A 22,981-nucleotide genomic window follows, 5' to 3' on the forward strand; every position below is an offset into this window, starting at 1 on the left:
CACTCAAGTTTCCACTATGGAGTCGGGTATCTAAATCTTACCGGGAGCTAACCACTTCTTCAACTCTCTTCTTTTTCCAGTTAAGCCAGATCGTCTTCCAGGACCCTTCAATCTCGAACGGCCGGAGATGGGAAAGAGCCCTCAGGCTCATCTCGGAGAGGACCGCCAACATGTGGCGGCTTCCATCGGTGGAGCCTGATGCAGTCAGTCTTCATACATTAACCACGATTTCTTTGTAGGGATCTAAGGCTCCGCGTGATTGGTAGGAGATGACAGTGCAGGTCTCCCTGTGATGGGACGTTGCAGGTTCAAAACCCCAGTGGTAGGATTGAATAATAACTGGTGGGGTCTGCCTAACCCCAGCTTGCCTTTCAAAAAAAAGTGATGTTGAAGATGTTCATGCTCTTGTATGTGTTACGTGTATCAGACAATAGTAATGAAGTGGTACCACCCTTTTGGCATTGCCTGGGATTTTGTCTATTTTGAAATTAATAGCATGTTGAATTTTAGTGGCTACGGCTCACCATCCCATACGCCCAAGAAACCAAGACACTAAAGGTGTCGTTTTCTCCAATATATTGCAATGTAGGCAACTCTAGATTAATTCACACACACACACACAATCAATCAATATTCATTCTTCTGCATCAAGGCTTCTTCTAGGTTGTGGGTTCGACGTGTGGCTGTCACCAAGTTGATAGGACGTCACAAGTTCGAAACCCATGGTTAACACCCCTTGCAGCAATCCCCGGTGAAATCCCCAATGGGCAGGGGGGGGCTCAAGGGTTTCACCAACCAGAGGCCAACCATTTCGCTGTCGGTGATGAGATCTTTTTCTTGGATTATTCAAAAGAAAATTACGGTACTTTAAGGTTCTGACGTTATGCACTATAATCACCTTAGAAATTTTTAGTGTGCTGGTTACGCACCTGACCATTAGAACGTGAGAACAAAGACCTCTTAGTATTTAATCTATAAAAGAGCATATATATATATATATATGTGTGTGTGTGTGTGTGTGTGCGCGCGCGCTTGTGTGTGTGTGTGTTTAAAACTAATTAAAATAATAAATAGTGCCTCAACATGTTGTGGTGGGTCACCTAGATCCTGAGAGCAGAGACATCAAGAGGGAAAGCCTCTTGGGTGGTAGTTCTTGAGAATAATGATCTGCCGAAGGTCCCCCCCCTACTACCGGATGCTTATCTAGAATATCAAGCTGAAACCAATGGCATGGGAAGGTGGCTGTCTCTACCCTAGCATATTCTGTGCTTGAGGCCGAACACTTATAGGGGCCTATTAAAAAAAAAGGGGTCCCACGCCTGCCCCTGCTAAAAAGGAAGAGACACTTATAAAGTATTGGCCCCAAAACACGAGCACGCCACCTGTCTTTACCGAGTGATGGAACTCACATGCCAGAGAAAATCCTTTAAAGCATTGCTGTTGGTACCAAGACCTTGTTTGGAATGTGGTAGCTGTGATGGAATCATGTGCGTTTATGCATTTGAAGAAGTGGAAGCTGCCAAATCCATTCAATACAAAGGAGAATCCCATCCGGCCCAAGATACATCCATCTCTATGCTACTTGCCTAGTCAAGATGTGGAAAGCAATTAGACAGTGGGAGCCATTATTGTTGTTGGTAATGAATCCAGTGCCCCTTTCTCCAAAAAATGGTTCAATGCGGTAGTGCTTGAAATGGTTTGCGCATCATCATCCAAACATTTAAATTTTGCTTTTCAAATAGGTTACTGGCTAGTGGTTAACAGAACTAGGAAAGCCAGTGACGAACCTGAATCCATTTAGTCGGATTCAAATGAAAGCAATCTGGTTAATAATCAGATTTGGATCTGCTTTAAGAAATTTACATCTAAATTTGAATCTGATTTAACATTTGAATCCAGTTACTTACAATGGGCATATCTGATTAGCTATATATGCTAAATGGAACAAGATCTAATAGTAACTTTTATCGAATTCCAAATATGTCTTTGAATCTGATTAGGCCATAACCGAGTAAGTAGGATTCAATAATGCCTACATCCAACCCGAATCCAAACCATTTTTATTACTAGATAGAACTCATGAAAGGAGAACATAAATAGGGACTTGGAGAGAGAGAGTCTAGGAAAGAAGATAGAATGCCAAAAAAAAACTGAACTCATACATGAGGTAATCCATGACGTACATGAATTGGTGATGTGGACAGGCAAAGATGCTTCAAAATAAACAACAAACTCAAGGACGTTGATGTGGGTTAGACGCCCAAACCATGGTCTATTTTAAGACCTCTGAAGAGCTAGACCCGAATGGCTCCCAAGGTTAGGTCCCATCATCTCTTATAAATCACATCCTACTCTTTCTGAATTCCAGCAGAGCTTAAGACAGACTAGTCGACGTCACGCCCCAGCCCACCTTCTTTAAGGATAATCTTAAGAGCTTCTCTTCGGATCATACTACTCAAAGTATACAACAACAAGGTTCACTCAAAAGTGGGATCAGCAAGAGGATAAATGCATTTTTTGCAGAAAATTTTATCTTATATTTAACAGTCATTCAAGCCCCATCTTGAAATCGATCCCTCCTACCGTCAAGAGGGCATAGTCAGCACTAGTTTAGGTTAGTTTTGCAAATCAGGCCCCCAGAAAACATATGATCAACATGGTTCATTTGCAAAGAAACCGAATATTGGAGCCTTGAAAATGGTAAAAATTGTAGACCGTTGATTTTTGAAACCCTTCGGAAGCCTGCTTACATTTTGTAATTGGACAATCGAAAAGCCATTTGTATAAGCAAACCAGGTAAACCACGCCTGTAAAGTTAGATTTAAAAATTAATAATAATAAATGAAAAAACCAGCACCATCAAAACCCGCCCGACGTTTAGGAGGAACCAATTACTCTGAAATAAAATGCTTTGTTACACGTCTTAGAAGTCATTATGCTGGCTATTCGATACTATCAAGTTGGCATTAAACTGGGAATTGCAAGACAATTATTTGCGTGCCCCAGTATATTTTTACGATATTAGAACATGCTTTTCTTTTTTGAAAGGCAAGCTGGGGTTAGGCAGACCCCTACCAGTTATACAACTGTACCAGTGGGTTTTGAACCTGCAACGTCCCAACACAAGGTGGCGTGCATTAGCTGCTCCTACCCTGTTATGAGAAACGCTCAGGGCAATAAAACAAGCATTTGTGCACTGCTACACCAACGCAAATGCCAGTCATACAGCAATTGTTGTCATTTATCATAAAAGAAGTGGAGAAAGATTAGGTGGAACAAGTTAGAATGGAGGTTGATGCCTCCACACACTGTCGCATGGATACTCCAACATACCCCCTCGTATACTATTTCTAATGGAAATTTACACAAAAATGACGTGTCCCATGTCCATTCGGCCATATCCTTGTGACACAGCTTCCACATTTCTTCGCTATTGCCAGCAATGCTTCTGAATGGTGTTGCAGTAGATGCTACAATGCCACACGCTGTCTCTGCTGAATGCAACAGCACCTCTCTCTACTCCACATGAATTGGGTCAATCCAGGTCATGGAGTCCTCAATCTTTAACATCAAACCTAAAACCGCAACAGCATCAACCTTTCTTCGAATTTGAGATGTGATCTAAATGATTAGTTCCATAACCCAACTCTGAATGAATAAGGCACCTTCTGCATTATGGATCTGCTCTCAATCTCCAATATAAACCCAGAACTGCAGTAGCATTGACCTGCCTTGAGGTGATGAATCATTCTCGAGCTGCCAGAGTGTCATTTCACAATCTAAATGTCATTTTCCTTCGAGCAACTCGTTGCTAAAAATAATTCATATAACAAGCAATTATTTTTCTATTGTACTGAAGCATTTCAAAGAAACTAACAAGTCTTTTCTAAAACTAACCTGCACAGTAGCGAAGATTGGAAAACTACTATTGTCGCCAAGCATGACCAAAAGAATGGATTCTGTTCAGAGATTACATAAATAGAAATGAAACAACCAAAAAGAAGAAACAACCAAGTGAAACAATGATGAAAATTAGATATGTGGCGGTGGATGATGTAACCAAAAATAGCTTGTGTAATTTACGTCACTTTTTCAAGTTAACAACCAGGCCCCTGTATGTCCCTTCACAAGTTTTTAGGAAGATTTTGGGTGTCCATTTCATGAGCCTCTAGTTTTATCTTTTGTCAGACCCAATATTATCTCCTAGCTTTTTGAAAAGAGGTTCAGATCATGGACACTAGATTCTATAGCTAAGGTTCCGATGATTCATAAAGCAGAAGTGGGTGAAGAACAAGTCTGGATAGGGTGCAATATGATTGCAAAAAAAATTGTACATTAAGTACCCCGTCACCCTCCATCAGGTCGTGGGTCCCACACCTGACAGGCCCTGCCCCCAAGATGTAGGGTGTTCAGGTGCTTAATGCACAAATATTTGTGCAATCATATTGCACCTGATCTTTTCACGTGAACAGTCTAAAGAGCATACCCTTCAGTCTCCTGTAATGACTTAGGTCCTTCAGGAGGAGGGAGTTGGCTATCCTGAATTGGGGAACTATAGCAACATTCCTTTTTAGTGAATCGTATGCCTCCAACACTCTGACCTATATAAAGTATTTGATGTGGTGAGCAAGCCTAGAACCTGTCTGAAATCCTACCAATGCAATCGACTGAATAATTCTACATGAGGTGGAGATTACTTTCACAGCTTACTTCACAATTAAGACAGGTTTCAGAATTGTGTAAGATTGAATTTGCCAATACCTATTTTACGCAAGTAGTTCTCATGCACATACAGATTGGACGTGTGTATCTTGTTGAGCACACCACCTTTTTCTCATAATAGAACTGCCATTACAGGCCGATTTGAAGCCTATCCTGCATGAACATCACGGACCATGTTCTACCCTTGGAGATAGCAAACAACACTGCTACAAAAAGTGCAGAAATAGATTAGCCCATCTGTGGACACGAGATATGTTACACAGGGTTTATACAGAGTAGTATAATGAAACAAGTGTACTACCACAAAGCCACAAAGAGGCTACAAATGTGCCCATACACAAATACAAATGCCACTTATGGGCCAAATACACAAGAGCAACCAAGGGCTTAACATATAAACCTTTCAAAAGAGAGTAAAAGCACAAATATAAAAATATTATTAATTCACAATGCTTAGTACTACAAGCATAAAAACAAGGGGCCAAAATCCCTTTATATACAAGAGGGGGTATTGGGGAGCTCCCAATATAGACGTTTATAGAACCCCTAAACAAAAGGCTAAATTACAAAAATAAAAAATGAAAATCCAAAACTGGCCCTAATGGACAACACCTATTACATGTACAAAATAACCAAAATACACCTGATCAAATACCCAAATTACATAGCCCTATATATATATATATATATATATATATATATATATATATATATATATATATATATATATATATATATATATATATATATGCACAAGATAACACAATACATTTTAACACCTCCACCCCCCCAAAAAAAAAATAAAAACTTATGGTGTGATCATCGAAAGTTTGTCAAAAAAAAATGAAATTGAGGTGATGAAAGCGCCTTGGTGAAGAAGTCCGCTAGTTGATACTCGTAACTGACATATGGTAGGGTGATTTTCCTCAGGAATTCATCACGCACATAGTGGCAATCCATTTCAATATGTTTGGTCCTTTCATGAAATGTATAGTTGTCAGCTATGTATATTGCACTCTTATTATCACAACACAGTCTGGAAGGTGTCTGAAGATGAACGCTCATGTCTTTAAGTAGTCTTCGCAACCAAACGATCTCTGATGTTGTAGTAGCTATTGCATGGTACTAAGCTTCAGTAGATGATAATAATACTTTTTGTTGCTTTTTACACTTCCATGACACCAGATAATCATCTAAAAATACACAAGCAAATAGTTGAGCATCGATCAATTGGATCTCCTCCACAGAATAAGATATCAACTCAAAAGAGGAAGAGGATGATAACAAAAGTCCTCTAAAGGTAAAGGTTTGTAATTATCTAACAATTTTCATCACAACACTGATGTAAACTATGGGAGAAGAATGTTGGACTTAGCTAGCAGTATGAACTGCATGCGCAATATCAAGCCTAGTAATAGTTAAATAAGTCAAAGCATCAATCATTTGGTGATACAAGGTAGGATCTTTCAGAGGTATCTCATCATCAATCTTCATCTTGACATTAATAACTTCAAGGGTATCTACTTTTTTTACATCAATAATGTCTAACTTGACAATAATATCATTAACAAACTTAGTTTGAGAAAGTAAATATCTCCTAAGAGAACAAGCAACCGCAATTCTTAGGAAAAATCTAAGAAATCCAATATCAGTCATTTCAAAATATTTTTTAAGAATACATTTAATATGTTTTACTCCCTATTTGTCTTTACCTGTGATGATCATGTCATCAACATAAAGAAAAAGAATTACAATCCCTGCATCAGATTTCTTAGTAAACATGACAGTATCAGTATAACATAATTTAAAACCAAGTTTGAGCAAAACATAACTAAAGGGATCACACAGTTTGTTTTAAACCATAAAGAGTCTTTCTTAATTGAAGCACCTTACCAGAAGGAACTTCATATCCAAGACGTGAATTCATATAAGCTTCTTTTTTTAAATCTTCATTTAAAAAGACATTTTTTATAGTCGTTTGGTAGATAAGCCAATTTTTAACAGCAGCAACAACGATAAAAGTCCTAACTGAAGTCATCCTTGTTACGGAGAAAAATGACTCATCATAGTCTATCTCATATTTTTGTGCATAACCCTTGGCAGCTAACCTGACCTTGTTCCTTTTTAGGGTGTCATTACTCTTAGTTTTAACTTTATAAACTCATTTGTAACCTACAGTTTTCTTACCTTTAGGCAAGTCAGATATCTCATGAGTCTTAAATTTTTCAAGTGCTCCTAATTTTTCATTCATAGCTTCTATCCATTTGGGATAATCCTTTGCTTGTTTATATGTGACAGGTTTAAAATAAGACAAATTTCTAGTTGAACAAGCACTATATTGTTGAGCAAAGGATCCATATGAGGCAAACCTATCGGGAGGTCTAGAGGTCCAATTTGGTCTTCTGACACCTTCTAACTGTTAAGTTTCTAACTTAGAGTAACTTTCGAAAGCATTTGGTTGAACATTACTTGATATATATAGTTTGTCCTTTTTTAAATCAAAACATTTGAACCCTTTTTGAGTTTCCCAGTATCCAAAGAAAGCATATGGTAAGAGAGAGATCATCATTTTTATTGGTGAGAGCAAATCACTTACATCTAAAAAGTCTTAATCTAAGATAATCGGGAGAGATTTTCAAGAGTTTTTCATAAGGTGAAATGTTTTGAAACTTAGATGATGGAAGTCTCTTAATAAGATATACAACCGTCAAACAAGCTTCATCCCAAAAATGTTTTGGAACATTTTTTTAAAATCAAAAGAGTTTTAGTAGTCTCAATTATGTGCCTATGTTTTCTCTCAGCTAGTCCATTTTGTTGAGGTGTATAAGCATGATCTTTGATGTACGATTCCATTATTTTCAAAATATGTTTGAAAATCATTTGACATAAACTCTCTCCCAGAGTCGGAGCAAAAGATGGAAATTTCAGCTTTAAATTAATTTTTGATAAGATTATGATATTTTTTAGAGTTATTAAAAACCTTACACTTGTGCCTAAGAAAATATATCCAAAAAAATCTAGTGTAATCATCAATAAATATCACATAGTAAGAGAAATCATCTTTAGATAAGATAGGGGGAAGGTCTCCATACATCCGAGTCAACTAATTCAAATGGTTTAGAGGAAGACTAGGTCTTTTGGGGAAAGGAAAGAGCTCTCGTTTTGCTAAAAACACAATCTTCACAATGGAATTTTTCATTACAAAATTTGTCCAAATGGGATACATGAGATCATTTTGATAAACTAGGATGTTCTAGTCTTTGATGCCACAAAACTACGCCCACATTTTGAACAATATAACAAAAATTGCTTTTTGAAAGAAGAAGATGATCTATGTACTGGAGGTCCCCTTCCATATGTCATTCCTCAATCTGCTTCCCGAACTGAAAATCATGTACAAAACATTGTTTGTATGAAAAGGAGACACTACAATCATGGTTGGTAGTTTGTGAAACAGAAAGAAGATTTAAATCTAGTTTTGGACAAATCTAACTTTTAAAATAGAAAATTTTGAAGTACTTTTAAAATTTTCAATACTTTTTATGTTAAGAGAGGACCCATCGACGGTAAAATCATTATTTTGCGTTGAATTAGTACTACACTCGAAAAGTAAAGATATATTTGAAGCCATATGAAATGAAGCTCCGGAATCTAAAAATCAAGAAACCTTATCGGGAGGTGAAAATGTAGAGACTGCAACTCCGAAAAGAGAGGAAGAGGAGTTCTTGATTAGTGGATGAAGGGCCTCCATGATTTGAGAGAACATGATTCCAATGGATTTTGAATTTTTATTGCTCCCACTTCTTTATTCGTGAGACGTTTCCACGATTCCTCTTCCTCCTCCTCTCCTACTCCTGCTTCTTTAGTGTTACACTCGAAAAGTAAAGATATACGTGGAGTCATATGAAATGATGCTCTAAAATCTAAAAGCCAAGAAACCTTATCGAGAGGTGAAGATGTAGAGACTGCAGCTCCTAAAAGAAAGGAGTTCTTGATTACTGGATGAAGGGCCTCCATGATTTGAGAGAACATGGTTCTAACGGATTTTGAATCCTCCTTCATGATTTGAGAGAACATGGTTCCAATGGATTTTGAATCCTCTTTTTCCTCCTCCTCCTCTTAGTTTTCTTCTTCTTCTTCTTTGTTCACGCCTCAGGCTGCACCTTGAGGCACAGAGGGTCTCGCCTCTTCATATAAGGGAAGAGGTTTTTCCCTATAAATAATATTGATCCGAACTTGTTCAAACTCAGACCTAAGACCTCTAAAGAATTGAAACAATTGTTCTCCATGCTTGTATTTTTTTCATTCTTTAGCATCATTCGAAATTTCCCATATAGGCTCAAGTTTAGCCAATTGGTCTCAAACCCTTTTGAGGATACTATAGTATTCCCTCATGGTTTTATCGCCTTGTTTGCAACTATGTATTTTATCCTTGAGATCCCACTTGTGAGCCACATTTTTTTTGGTATATGTTTGTCTATATGTTTTTTTATACTCAATCATAGCATTTTCTCTATCAATTCCCTTAAGAATCTCTTCCTTAGACCCACCATCATCTCCAATAACTATTTTTGTGAGAATTGGTTGTGGCTCTAACGTGGAACCATCAACAAATTACCATATATCTTTTTCCATAAGAATTTTTTTTTAATGTCATGGCCCACATATTGTAGTTTTTCCATTCAAATTTGATGGGAACAACTTTTACAATTTCTTTATCAGCCATAATGGAAAAGAAGACAAGAGTGAGTGGAAAGAGAGAGAGAGAAGGGGATAAGAAGACGAGGAGATGTCCCAAGTTGACCTAGATGCACCGCAGGCTTCTTTACACGTTCCAAGCTTCCAACACCTGCTCTCATCGCTCTCTTTATGAATCCTTACACTTTCAAGAGCTTCTAGCTCTGATACCATGTAATGAAACAACAAGTGCACTACCACAAAGTCACAAAGGGGCTAAAAATGTGCAAATACACATTCAAATGCCACTTATGGGCCAAATGCACAAGAGCCACTAAGAACTTAACACATAAACCTCTCAAAAGAGAGTAAAAACACAAATATAAAAAATAATATTATTTCATAATGCTTAGAACAAGCATAAAAACAAGAAGGGGCCAGCAGCCCCCTTTATATACAAGGAGGTATTGGGGAGCTAGCTCCCAATATAGACGTTGGGAGCTCCCCAATGGTCATATTTATGACCGTTGGAGAGCTCCAACAGTTAGAGCCCCTAGACAAAAGGCTAAATTACACATACAAAATGACCAAAATACCCCTGGTCAAATACCCAAATTACATAGCCCTATATATATAACACTACATTTTAACAAGTAGTACATGGCAGTGTATTTAAATTTACCATGAGCACCGCACAAAGCCATCATCCACCAACATAAGGGTAGCTGCAGATGTATTTGCCATAGCCATCATTTCTTACCCACAGAGATTTGTCCGACTTTTGTGCCAAAGCATCAAGATCTATACAGGTAGTGATAAGATATGAACTTCAATACCTACTGTAGGATAGGATATGCAAGTGCTTCAGGTTAAACTGGTTTCTTTCATTATCATCATCTGATTAAGATCAATTCAAGCATCCATGTCAGTTGCCACCATCAGAAAACATAAATATAGGGAATGGAATAGCTGGCAGGAACATGCCTGTATTGTGAAAGCACAAGGACAATCCACATTACCTGCAAAAGCATGTCTGGCCAATACGATCACTCCATAAATGATTTGAAGCTTGGGATAATCATTGGAAGCAACCTTAGAGATGCTTTTCTTGCATCATCAGAACATGGGAGATGCATTAGCGCCTCTTCAAGAGTGGAATAGGCATCAGAAAAGGCCTGCATGGCAGATTAGGTCAGAGTTGAACAGCATGTGAAAGCATACAGACATACCCACTTTTCAGTAATATTGACTCCCCATTTTCCAGACAGCAACAACTTGGCTGGAAAGCGTTTGGCCAAAATTGTCCAGCCACAATAGAGCCAGTTGTGCCAGCATCACTTGAGAATCACTGACCTATAAGTCGCAAACTTTGGCCAGAAATCAGTAGGGATCGCACCATCATTGGCACTGTCCATCTTAGCAAACTAATTACTAACCACGCAAGTTAAGGGAAGGGAGAAGATACACAGTCAAAATTAAATGTAAAGCTAAAAAAATTCACTATGCAGCAACACCAGTAGAGAATCACGTGCTCACTCAAGGCTAGAAACTGGTGGAGAGGAAGCAATCACTGCCATACAACAGGATTTCCATATGAAAATGGTGGGGCCCATAGGATGAGCTTTTGTTTCACGCAAAATGGAAATGGCCCATTTTTCATAACTCATTTCATGTGAAACAAACAAGCCCTATTGTGAAAAATACCATTATATGTCGATTTTATAATGAAAGAAAGCAATTCCTAAGAAAAAAAACAAAATTTCATATATGAAAATGCATTTCCAACATTAGTACAACTGTACAAGTTTGATTTCATATCAGGGGAAGTGAGCTTCCCATAAAGTTCCAGGAGCGTAAAAGAAGTGCATTTTTTTGCACTTCCAAAGTGAGATTCAGAGCTCTCTAGAAGCTTCTGATAACTATGTGCATAGCACTCAATATTGTAAACTCAAAGTGCAATTCATGGATCTAACATCTCTTTTTCTCTTTTCCTGTTCTTTTGGCATTAAGTGTGGGATTTGAACAAAAATAGCTCTAGCTGAGCATATCCTTTAACCATCTGATGACATTAAACACCAACTTCTTACAAGACATTTAAAATAACAAGTAGGGTTGTTAACAGGTCGGGAATCCAACCCATCAGGTGAACCCAGACTTACCCAAATAACTAGTCTATGGAAGCTCAAACCAAACCATGTATTTAAAGAGTATTTAAAAAACAAAAGCTCAAACCCAACCACATTATTTGAGTCAGGTTCGGATCAATCAGAACAATATTAGGGTCAGCATTTTTATGCCTACACCGGCATATTTGGGCTTGGGTTCAGTCAGATCCTGTACACAAACCTGAATCACTGGCGTCCTTGTAGAAATCCTTCATCAAGAGGAGATATTATTTTTCAATCCAGATTAAAGTGTGACAAAGAAAATGAAATTGACAGCATAAAGTTTTGGACAAAGTCACTTAAAGATTTTCAATCTAATAAATGAAAATTATTTTATGGCAAATGAGAACTGTAATTGTGAGCCCAAATAGGCAGTTCCTATAGAAATTAATATCAGAGGGGACTTGATATGACAGCTTCTCAGATGATGGCTCAGTTCAGGTTTATGGCTCATCACACATAGAGCACATTTCCCAGCACACAAGATCCAACCCAGCCAAAATGCTTTATATTTGTTCGAGAACATATGGATTGACAACAGATATAGATTCTTCAATCTTTCCAAATAAAGAGTCATATATGTTAAATGTATTGTGCCTGCATGTCAGTACAAAAATGGAGATGAAAAATACCTCAACCATTTCCCATTAAATGAACTCTCCAGGCTAAAAGATGCAACACATAGGAGATGTAGCCGAAAGGATAAAAGATAACACGATACTAAAAGAAAAATATTAAACGAGGATAATGGCTTAGAGAGAAGAAACATCTACGAGATCTGCACATAGCCAGAGTTCTAGCAACGAATTGAAGATCACCCAAACAGGGCTAAAACCTAAAGGGAATAATGTGGAGAAGCCAAGTTTATGCAGTAATTAGAAGCAGATAAATAGGGTTGTCTGAGAAAACAGACACAAAGATGTGACATGGCTACAATAATGCTCATGATGAGCTAGTTAGGAAATACATGCAAAAACCAGTAAAGAACAAAATACCTTGATACACTGATGTATCCGAAAGCAATTCCTGCCAACGTTGTTTGTTGGATAAAGAGGGTCAGCAATATGCAACGGATCTAGGCTGAAAAATTCACAAGAAGAAAATTATTAAGAAAAATCACCAAGGAACAAACACAAGGGGAAAGATAAACAAAAATAAAAAATTCATCACCTTTGTCCTCTTTCTCTGTTCATATAAAGCCCACTACCTCTTATTGAAATACGCATTTGACGTGGATCAAACACATTACTGGGTTTTAGAGAGCATGATTCATCAGTTGGATAGAGGACAAAACATATCCTTTGAGAGAAAAAGAAAAAACTTGCTAACCAGTCAACAATTAACTTACCCAAAAAAATAAAAGAAGTCCATCAAGAGGCTCCCTAAGTTCTAGACAATAGAAAAAATAGCATTAGCTAACTGAAAAGTACAAATCTCAACCTCATGAGAAAATTAGGAGCAAAACTTGGCTACAATATCGTAGCTAGACAGCTAAGAAATAACAACAAAATAAACATGGAAAAAAGTATTGAACAGAAAAATATTATATTTGGTTTCAAATGTCATAAAAAGTACATGAAAATTATTTAATTGAGATAAGTTCAAAAATGACAAGGATAATGAGCTTCATACAGGGAACAATAATTTATTGTCTTTGAAGATAACAATACTTCCCTCCATCAGAGGCATGCATTTATGCAAATACGGTAGCATAATGCAAAATTAGGCTTCACTGCAAGGACAAAAAAGGTCAATTTGCCCTTACCAGCTTTTTCGCCAATACTATTATGATATTATCAGCTTAAGGCGCCAGTACCAAATTTGTTTTGTGGTTTATAATGAGAAACAAATTTGTCAAGCACATAGTCCAAAGGAGATGGAATACCATAGGCTCAGTTTGGGAACCGGCGTTGGAGGGATTTGCAAGGAATCCGGGGAAATAAAAAAACTGGACTTCAAAGGAAATGGATTTCTCAAAGGAGTTGTGGTTTCCCTATATTGTTTGGAAGCATAAGTAACTCTTTCAAGGATTCAGGCTTTCAACTCCTGATTACTCACCATGCTTGGCTGTAGGTAAGTGTAGTTGTAAGCCACTTGACTGCACCATTATTGCAGTCAATAATCGGGTAAAACAGGTGAATATAGGATTTACTGAGATAAATGGGGTAAAAATTTGAACCATCAGAAATTCAGGAACCCACCGGAATCCTTATGATTCAAGGAGTTGTAAACAGGGTTGCACAACGAGTCAGGTTAGCCCAAGCTCGAATCGGGCTCAGCTCACTTAAACCAGAACCGTTGTCGCCCAACAACGTAAATGAGTTGAGTCCACACATTAAGTGCAGGGCTCGGGTGCACTAATGACCCTAGCTTGATCAGCCACCAGGGCTCGTTAAGACCGTTTAGGCTCGGTTAAGCTTGCGTTAAAGTTAACCATATCGTATGCATGTTATACATAACATGTACCACGTGTCTTCTTCTCAAAAACATTTACCACGTGTTGTAAATTTGAACTATTGATCTTAAATGATCAATGGTTCATAATAAACTGAATAGCCCATATAAATTCTTAGGAGGCTAATCAGCAGAGCAGCCCCCTTCTCCTTTCCCTTTCCCCTTCAGCTCTCCCCTTTCCCTGAAGCCATTGCAGCAACCCTGTGCTACCATCGACATTAGAATGACAAGTCCGGCGAGACGTCGACAACGAGGCCTCCCCAGCCTCTACTAGCCCTCTCTCATGCTCTGCTCAATCCGCCACATTTTCATTTGTCGACTGTTGAAACCAACGTGGAAATGTCCAAGCTGCATTGCTAGCTAGGCATCTAATTTAAATGGGTGAGATCATGACCCAGAGGTGGTGATGGTGACCATTTCTAAATAGGAGCTACTAAACTCAAGGCCTCTCTCATATTTGCACCTGCTTTGTCTCCCCTCTTGCAGATTGGCAGCCTCGCAAGCTCTGCTCAACCAGGGTTTAAGATGCCACCATGACTGGTGCACACGAGTCAAGCCGAGCCAAGCGCGGTACCCGGCACGAGCCAGACTCGGGCAAGACCTCATCAGGCTCAGAACAAGCTCGAGCCAGGCCTGAGCATCCAGTTGTTGGGTCGAGCCGAGCTCGTACAGCTCAGGCTCGGATCGAACCTGGCTCATGTGCAACCCTAGTTGTAAATACCTCATTTTTATTAGATAAGTTGAAATTTGAAATTTCTAGTATTTGGGTTGGCAGATTCCCAGCCGAGATTCACGCTACACTCCACTTTCCTCTCCCAAACATGATCCAAATCCGTTTGGACCCTGCCACATCATCTAACCGTCTCTGACACCCTCCCAGCTCCTTCGATACCCTTCTCCCAAACAGAGCCTTATAGATGAAACAAAGCAAGATTTTGCCAAGGGAAATTGTAGGACAGTTGTTAGTTAAATCAGCTTTTTTTCTTTTGTGATGCTAATTTTTTCCCAAGCAGTCACCATAACATCATCGCTGACCCCAATTGTTTTGGGATGGAGTAGTAGTTGTTGTTGTAGTCACCATAACATCACCATATATTCCCCATTTCCTCATGTAGTTATATTGCAATAAAAACCAGCCTCAGCCTTATCTCTAACTGAAAAAGAGGGACCAAAATGTAAGTGGTTCCACCAACTAGAGCTGGTAAATGAACCGAACAAAGGTTCAAGCTTGGCTCATTCTTGTGGCAAGAGCCCAAGTTAAATGAGCCGAGCTTGAGCTGGCTCGTTTACAAAAGAAATGCATTTTTCAAAAATTGAAGATAATAGAATGAGGACTTTAAGCCTACTGAGTGAAACTCAAACTGGCTCGTTTGCAAAATAAATGCATTGTTTCAAAGCTATAAGCAATAGGATTTGAACTCTAAATGCATTGTTTGCAAGCCAAACACTTAAAACATTTAGTTAATGATATAAAATATATGTAAAATATATTTACTAGCTATCGAGCCTATGAGAACCGAGATAAGCTGAACACCCATTGTTCATGTTTGGCTTGCCAAGCCTATTCACGAGTTCGAACAAGCTCTTTACTACCCGAGCCACAAGCGGTTCATCTTGTTTCCAAGTCCTACCACCAACACAGTTAACTATATTCATATTAGGCATTGCAGCACAGTCCATGAGGAATTTAGCATCCAAAATTACCCTTCTCATGCTAAGAAATTCTCCATCCAATAAATCATAGCTTTCCGTTTTCGGTCAGACTCTGTCCAAGCCTCGAACATCATCATCCATCAATTCCTACTACTACTGTAAAGTTAAAAAGTTTGAACATACTGAAAACAGCAAGATGCTGCACCCAAACCTTTAAGATGCTTCACTTAACCACCTCAATTTTCACCTTGTACCAGTATCATTTTGATTTTCTTTTTCTCCCGACCTCTCATATTCCTTGTCTCCATCTACTGATGCTTTTTAAGCAGTAGAGTTCTGGAATTTTTTTTGTCCTATTTTCTTTTTCCAATCACTGAGCCCCTTGAATCTTCTTTTCCTCCGAAATGTGGCCTTGCAACACAACTTGACAGATTTATCCTTTTTGTCTTGGCAACAATTCAATAAAAGTTGACATACTACAAACTGACGGGTTAAAGTTTGAATCCCAACAGAATATCCTAGCTTGCAAGAAAAAAATGTCATCCATGTTCATCTTGTAAATTTACATCTACATGAAGTCATAAGATATTATAAGTTCATAGCTTGCTTCACAAGACATGGACCCTGGCTTCAAGTTCAAACATCAGCAACAAAAACCCAAAAAAAAAATCTTTATTTTACATTACAAATAGAAGGGTAGGATAAAACATTGTTGGTTTCCAGCTGAAACATCTTGAGTTTCTCTTTTTTCTTAGGAGAGATTACTATGACTGTCGTGGAGAATTAGTTTAGCTTAAAAAACCTGGATGTTGTAGTAACCTCAAAGATGCTTATATTTTTTTTATTTTCAATAGCCAAGATGAGAGATAGACTTTGGTGGATTAAAAGTTTGAAACCCACAAACATTGGTTTAGTGTGTTCTTTACCAATCTAGCCATCACCCTCAGCCCAGTAATAAGGTTAATATGGGCTGGTATTACCTACACCATAAACAATACCTCTTATGGAGCATATAAAACCCCACAAACTGTATTTTCTATTTCTATGAATCTTATTGCCCCCCTTCTATCAAGAAGTTTAACCTTCATCAAACCAAGGTTTTAAAACCCGTGACTCGGGACTCGACTCGTTCTTTATTGACTCGTGACTCGGCGGGTCAACTCGGTGACTCGGACCGGGTTTTGTTAACTTTTGATTTTAAAAGAAAAACAATTTATAATGTCTCAAACCATGTTTTTCAGTAAACAAGAGATCCTTGGGTTGTGTTAAGGCATGTAATCACTGAAACTAGGAGAGAGATGTGACTCTTTCTTAGGTTGCTTTTGAACTGATAACAATTGGCATCAACTAAATTAGCTTGGTTTTTGCTTGTATTACTTCCTAGGTTTGTCATTTTCTAGTTAAACCATTCATAGAGAGCAATAGCATTGAAAAATGCATAGGCTGATCTCTGCCAGACTATCTCACAGGAATATTCCCAACTTACCAGTTACCCTTGTGCCATGCCCCTTTATACAGTATTCTTAATGAAAAATTGAACAATGGCATGCCATGTGTCCTTTTTGTTGTCCATGTGACCATATATAAATGTACATCCTTGACAAATGAACAAAGGTCATTAAAAGCAACTAATGTTGTAGCAAAAAACTCTAGGATAGCCTTCAAATTTCTTTTTTAGACAAAGGACTATGGAGTAAGTTGAAGAATAACTATGGTGTAAGTTGAAAAATATGAAATTAAGTGGCATGACAAAAATTCTCGAAAGAGATGCAGCATATAAAATCCTGGTTGTTCACTCCCAAATAGAGCTAAAACTCTTTTCCCTATGAACACTGGCTTTTAATGTTGTTTCTTATGAATTAGCGGGATTTTTGTATTTTGATGGTTCTGTGCATTGTCAAGCAATCAAGAACTTATGTGAAGCTCTGTTGACATTTGTCTTATTGGTAGAAATTTATGGAAACGTTACGAATCCTCTCTTGAGTGACTTCTAGCTACTGGCTACCACAAGGCCAATTACCAGTTTCCAACATATACTTAGTTCTTTAATTTTATGCTTCTGATAATAGTAATACATGATGAATATTATAGTTGATTATGCTATGATAGTGATACCTAGTACCTGTTACGAAGTTAACATACACACACAGGGAAGATCCAAGAGCACACATACCACAAATCCAATGAGCACATCAGTCCACCAAATCAGCCAACACAAGGACCACTAAGGACACACTCACAAGAGACCCTAAGGGTCTGTCTGATTGCTTGTCCAAGATTGGACAGACCCTTAGAACATAAGGGACAAAACATATGTTTTGTCTGTAACAACCGTACTTCATCCCATGTTTGTTTCAACTCAAATAAAAAATCAAAATTCAAACATCCCAGAACTCGCCCGAGTCAGGCCCAAGTCAAGCCCGAGTCTTGGCAAGCCGAGTTTGCCTTGCCGGGTTGACTCATTGGAGGGTCGAGCCGAGCCGAGTCAACGAGTTGACTCGACGAGTTTTAAAACCATGCATCAAACACCTTACAGGTAACTTGGCACAGTGCCTGTTTTTTCTAAAGAAACTAAAAAAATTTAACAATAAAATAAAATCGAGATGAAACTTGCTGTGGTGCTTAGAACTATACCTCAAGGGTGCTTTTTAGGTAGCATTTGATTGTACCTGCAAATAGTTTTTCTAGGATAATGATGTGTAGAGTTTATCAATTTATGTTTAGTTAAACATTTAAAAGCTTGTTTGGATGTTTAAGTCATGCCTTTAAAAATTCTAATAAAAATAAATAGAAATATACCTCCTAAAATAAGGAGGAACTGATTTTTTTCTACTTCTATCATTTCTAGTTGGGATCCCCACTTCCTCTTCTTTCCTTTCCCCTTGATCGTGTTCTTCCCTTCTCTGCTCACTCTGATCCTGGTTTGTCCCTCTTCTCTCATGTTCCCCTTCTTCTTCCCACACAACAGACTGGTCCTCTGCTCCTCCCCTTCTTCCCTAATCTACCCAACCACTTGGCTGAGGGAGCAGCCACTGACAACATTGGTATCAAAGAAGACCAAGCACAGAGAGCATGATTCACACAAGGATGAGCAAAAACTGTTTTAAACACGCCATCATTCAAACAATCTATTTCTTTTTCTACTGTTTATAATTATTTGCAAACGTTGTTTGCATTTACTACTTCAAAATAATAAACATAAACACATCCAAACAAGGCCATGGTATTTCAAAATTATAAACACAACCATTCAATCCTCATGTTCCTTTTAAGTCAATCAACTTGATTAGTGGTCCTGGCCACAAGGGCTCCGCTCATCTGGTAGGGACGACTTGTGATTTGTGAATGTCACCAAGTTGATGAGGCATCACAAGCTTGAAATCCATGAAAGTGTGTGCATATGTGATTCTATGTGTGCATATTTATGTAAAATCAACTAAAGTTGAACACCAGATTGCCTTACCAGTCAAAACTAAAAGTTATGCATAAACGACTTCTATGATTTTTCATGGAAGTGTTTGATAATGCATGAAATGCATATCATATTATCATAAAACCATGCATTCATATGAACTTTTATAGCTTAAACACTCTTGTTTATGTTGTTTTAGGTTCGAAGGAGCTACGGTTCGAATTTCATCATAATCAAAGTTAAAACGAAGAAATTAGAGCATTTTCTGAGAAATCGGGTCTGTACTCATGCGAACCGGATCCAGATTAAATCCAAAATTGTGTAAATAGCATTGGGATTTGGTTCACACATCCTCTTAAACCCAAATTCAAGATCCACACGTGAATACTTTTAAAAAAAATCCGTTTTGAAAATAACACAGGCACTTTTTTAACAATTTTAGAAGGTTTCGGGTACTATTTTGGAAATAGTTAAAATAGGGACCTATTTTATAATTTTCATAAATTATTTTTATAAAAGGAGAACGTTCAGTCATTGTTCATTGTCTTCCCCTAGGGTTTCATGTCACCCTCTCTCCCAAACCCTTTATTCCCTTTTGCTTTCTTACTTCTTCTTCTTCCCCCTTGTTCTTTCTCGCCTGCGATTTCCGATCTTCGTCCCCTCCATTATTTTTGTGTTTTTTTTCGTTATTTTGGTTTTGTTTTTGTTGCCGGTACACACAAATGGAGGCTTTAACTCGGATTTGATGTGAATCACCATCTACCTTCACGATCGACCGACCGAGAAAACTCTCCCTTTGCAACTGACCGATCTCTTTTCTCCACCATCGATCTTCCTCTTCGTCAACTCGGTCTCCAACGTAATGCAGCCAAAAATGGATTCCAGCGACAAAAAAGATGTTTGTGGCATGAAAACCAAGGTGTAAGTCCACTCACCTCTACCCCCACATTCGTCATGCAGCCCTCGAGGTGCGCATTCCTCCCCCTCTGTACGTTTCGGTCTTTGAACCCTTATTTTGTATAAAGAACCCAATCTTGTCCCCTTTTCTTTTTCATTTTGTTTTGTGTTTTTGGTATTAGGTGTTAGTTGATGTCTAGAATGCGTTTATGTGGTCTGATCGTTTTCTTGGTGGTGTTTCGTTTGAGTCTTGAGTCGTCCGGGTCATGGTTGTTAGTCGAGAAAGTGGGAGCGGAAAGCGATACGAGAAGCAGGAGCAGGAAGCAAGGCACTTTCAAAATTTTAGGAAGCGAGAAGTGTGAGACGACTTAGAAGCGAATCACGAACCGTCTCGGAAGCGACCTAGGAAGCGAGGGGGAAGCAAAAAAAGAGAAAAAATAAAAAATAAATAAAATAAGGAGGAAGTGTGGGGAAGCACGGTGGAAGCGAGGGGGAAGCGTGCTTCCCATAAAAAGAAAGTGTGCTTCTCATAAAAAGAAAATGTGCTTCCCATTTATGGGAAGCACGCTTCCCAAAAAAGGAAACGTTTCCCTGCGTGTTTTGTAAGCGCGACGTTTCGTGCTTCCGAAACGCGCTTCCCCATATGCCTAGGTGCTTCCGGTAACTCTAGTCTGGGTCAAAGAACTTAACCGAAAAGGCCCGTCAAGAAAGTTTTGGTTTGTAAAATCTGTATGTATAGATTCATAGCGTAGTATATTTTTATATTTATTTTGCTTTGATTAATTTTAGAGTAGTTTTAGTGTAGATCTGAGTTTCTTGGTTTTTAGATTTAGGTTTTTCTAAAAATAAATTAGGCAAAGATTAGATTTTTTTCAATTTTTAGTGTTTTTCTTCGTAATATTGTTATTTTCTTGAAATCGTTAGATGTAGTTTAGTTTCTTTTTGGGATTCACGTAATTTTTTATTAGTTTAGGTTCAGATTTAATGTAGATTTAATTTAAATTAGGTATTTTCAGTATTTTTGTGGTTTTTAGTTCAGTTAGGTTCAGATTTAGGTTAGATTTAATTTAGATCATGTTCTTTATTTTTTATATTTATTAGATTAATTATTTAGATTAAAATAAAATAGCCAATTAAGGGTTTTTGTAAATCTTTTTTATTTCTTTTTAATTTTCGTGATTAGATATGAGTAGTTCTTGCATATTTTCAGTATTAGGTTAGTTTATTGAGTGTTTAATTCATGTTCTTGATTGTTTTTAACTGCTTTAGTTAGTTTTGTTTACTTAAATAGTTTAAATTAGAAATCGTTAGAATAAATAATTAGTTGTTTTAATTTTTTTAATTAAGCTAAGTAGATTAGATTTAATTTCTGTATTTAATAGTAGTTATACTTAATATTTAGTTCCAAAAAATTTAATTTCAGCACTTAGATTAGATAATAGGCTTTTAATTCAATTATCATTTTTAAATTAATTAGATTAATTCTAGTAGATTTAGTTAATTGTAAGTATTTTTTCTTTTTAATTAGTTAAGTTCAAATTCACGTTAATTCAGTTTCACAGTAATTAGATTAGGATTAATTCATTGATTAATGTCAATAAAAAAATAAATTATTTAGCATGACTAGCTTAGTTAGTGTAGATTAGTCGATTTAGTCTTTTTACCAATCATCGATTTTCTTAGACTAGCTTAAATTATTTTTGGTAAATTGTAATGAGCCATAGAATTAATTTGTCAATTGAGTTAGTATTAGTTTTTAATAAATTCACCTCAACTTAGATTTAATTGTTTGGTTTTTTTTATCTTGCATCTATAGATTAGTTAGAAACAATAGCCGACTTTTTTGTTTTTAATATTGTTAATTAGATAAGCAGATTAAATAGTCTAGGTTAGATATTATATTATTGTCTAGATTTAACCAAGGTTGCAAAACTAGGAAGCGGAAGCGAGAAACGATACTGAAAGCGGAAGCGAGAAGCGATGCATTTTAAAACGTATAGGAAGCAGGAAGCGAGGAATAAAAAAAAAGAAATGTAAGAATTGAATGAGAATCAAAATAAAACACAAATAAAAACTAAAATAAAAGTGACTAATACTAAATTTCATGATTTTTTAGTGTAAGAATTAAATTTTTAACAAAATCTAAAAATGATAACTACCAATTTATCGAAAGCGCGTGGAAGTGAGTGAGAAGAGTTAGAGAAAACACATAAAAACATGAAAAGTTGAGTAAGAAAACATATAATACGAATAAATGAAGCTTGTGGAAAGCATAGGAGAAGTGTGGGGGAATCGAGGTTCTCATCAAGTTTCGGAAGTGAGGAGTATCGCGCTTCCAAAGCGAGTTTTCGGGAAGCGAGCTTCCCACCTATCTAAGAAGCTTCCGGTAACTTTGGATTTAACTCATTATTTTAGATTTAGTTAGGTATGTTAACTTTAGTGTTAGTTTTAACTCACGTGTTACATCTAATGTTAGTTTAGCCTTATAGTTAATAATAAGTTATTGATTTCTTGTTTTTTTTTAAATTCTTTGTTTGACTTACGTTTCTTTATTTTATTACTTGATTTTGTTATTTAGTTAGGTTTGTTTAAGATTGTTAAGTTAGTCATCAGTGCAACATGTGTTAATTTAGTTATTTTATTTATGTAGTTGGTTAGCATATGTTTTCTTTTTTTGTCCTTTAGTTAGTTGTTTGTTAGTTAGTTTTAATTGATTCTTGAATACGGTTAGCATGTTTCTTTAATCAGTTAGTTAGTAAATTAATTCTTGATTTCTTGATTCTTTATTAGTTAATTAGTTCTTTACTTTTGTTAGTTCCAGCATATATTACTTATTTTACATGTTCAATAATTAATTGAATTAGTTTAGTTTATTTATTTAATTATTGCTTAGTAGATAATTATAGTTTAGTCTTAGTTCAAAATAATCTAGTTGCATTAGTTCCCTTTTAACATTAAGTGTAATTATTGTCTAGTTTACTTTATTTGTTAATTGCATTGT

At 37.0% G+C, this 22,981-nt stretch overlaps 1 protein-coding gene across 2 annotated transcripts in view; it reads right to left on the reverse strand.

Annotated features, from left to right (window-relative positions):
- Positions 1-3,116: 3,116 nt before the first annotated feature.
- The window catches only part of LOC149813847 (uncharacterized), a 38,883-nt gene continuing 19,018 nt past the window's right edge, over positions 3,117-22,981 (reverse strand). Inside the window, exons 12-20 of one of the 2 annotated variants that reach the window (XM_089992057.1) lie at positions 12,913-12,953; positions 12,735-12,812; positions 12,560-12,644; positions 10,419-10,574; positions 10,082-10,296; positions 4,762-4,928; positions 3,898-3,959; positions 3,666-3,756; positions 3,117-3,575 (exon numbers count right to left, since the gene is read on the reverse strand). In XM_089992057.1, the coding sequence (XP_089848183.1) occupies positions 10,446-10,574; positions 12,560-12,644; positions 12,735-12,812; positions 12,913-12,953 (333 nt within the window). In that variant the 3' untranslated portion in view covers positions 3,117-3,575; positions 3,666-3,756; positions 3,898-3,959; ... (1 more) ...; positions 10,082-10,296; positions 10,419-10,445. Of the gene's footprint in view, positions 3,757-3,897; positions 3,960-4,761; positions 4,929-10,081; positions 10,297-10,418; positions 10,575-12,559; positions 12,645-12,734; positions 12,813-12,912; positions 12,954-22,981 lie in introns of both variants that reach the window. The other variant, XM_089992058.1, reaches the window with a different exon arrangement.

The sequence above is a fragment of the Nuphar pumila genome, chromosome 16 (genome assembly GCF_984573655.1).
Source record: "Nuphar pumila chromosome 16, dmNupPumi1.hap1.1, whole genome shotgun sequence".
NCBI classification, from domain to species: domain Eukaryota; kingdom Viridiplantae; phylum Streptophyta; class Magnoliopsida; order Nymphaeales; family Nymphaeaceae; genus Nuphar; species Nuphar pumila.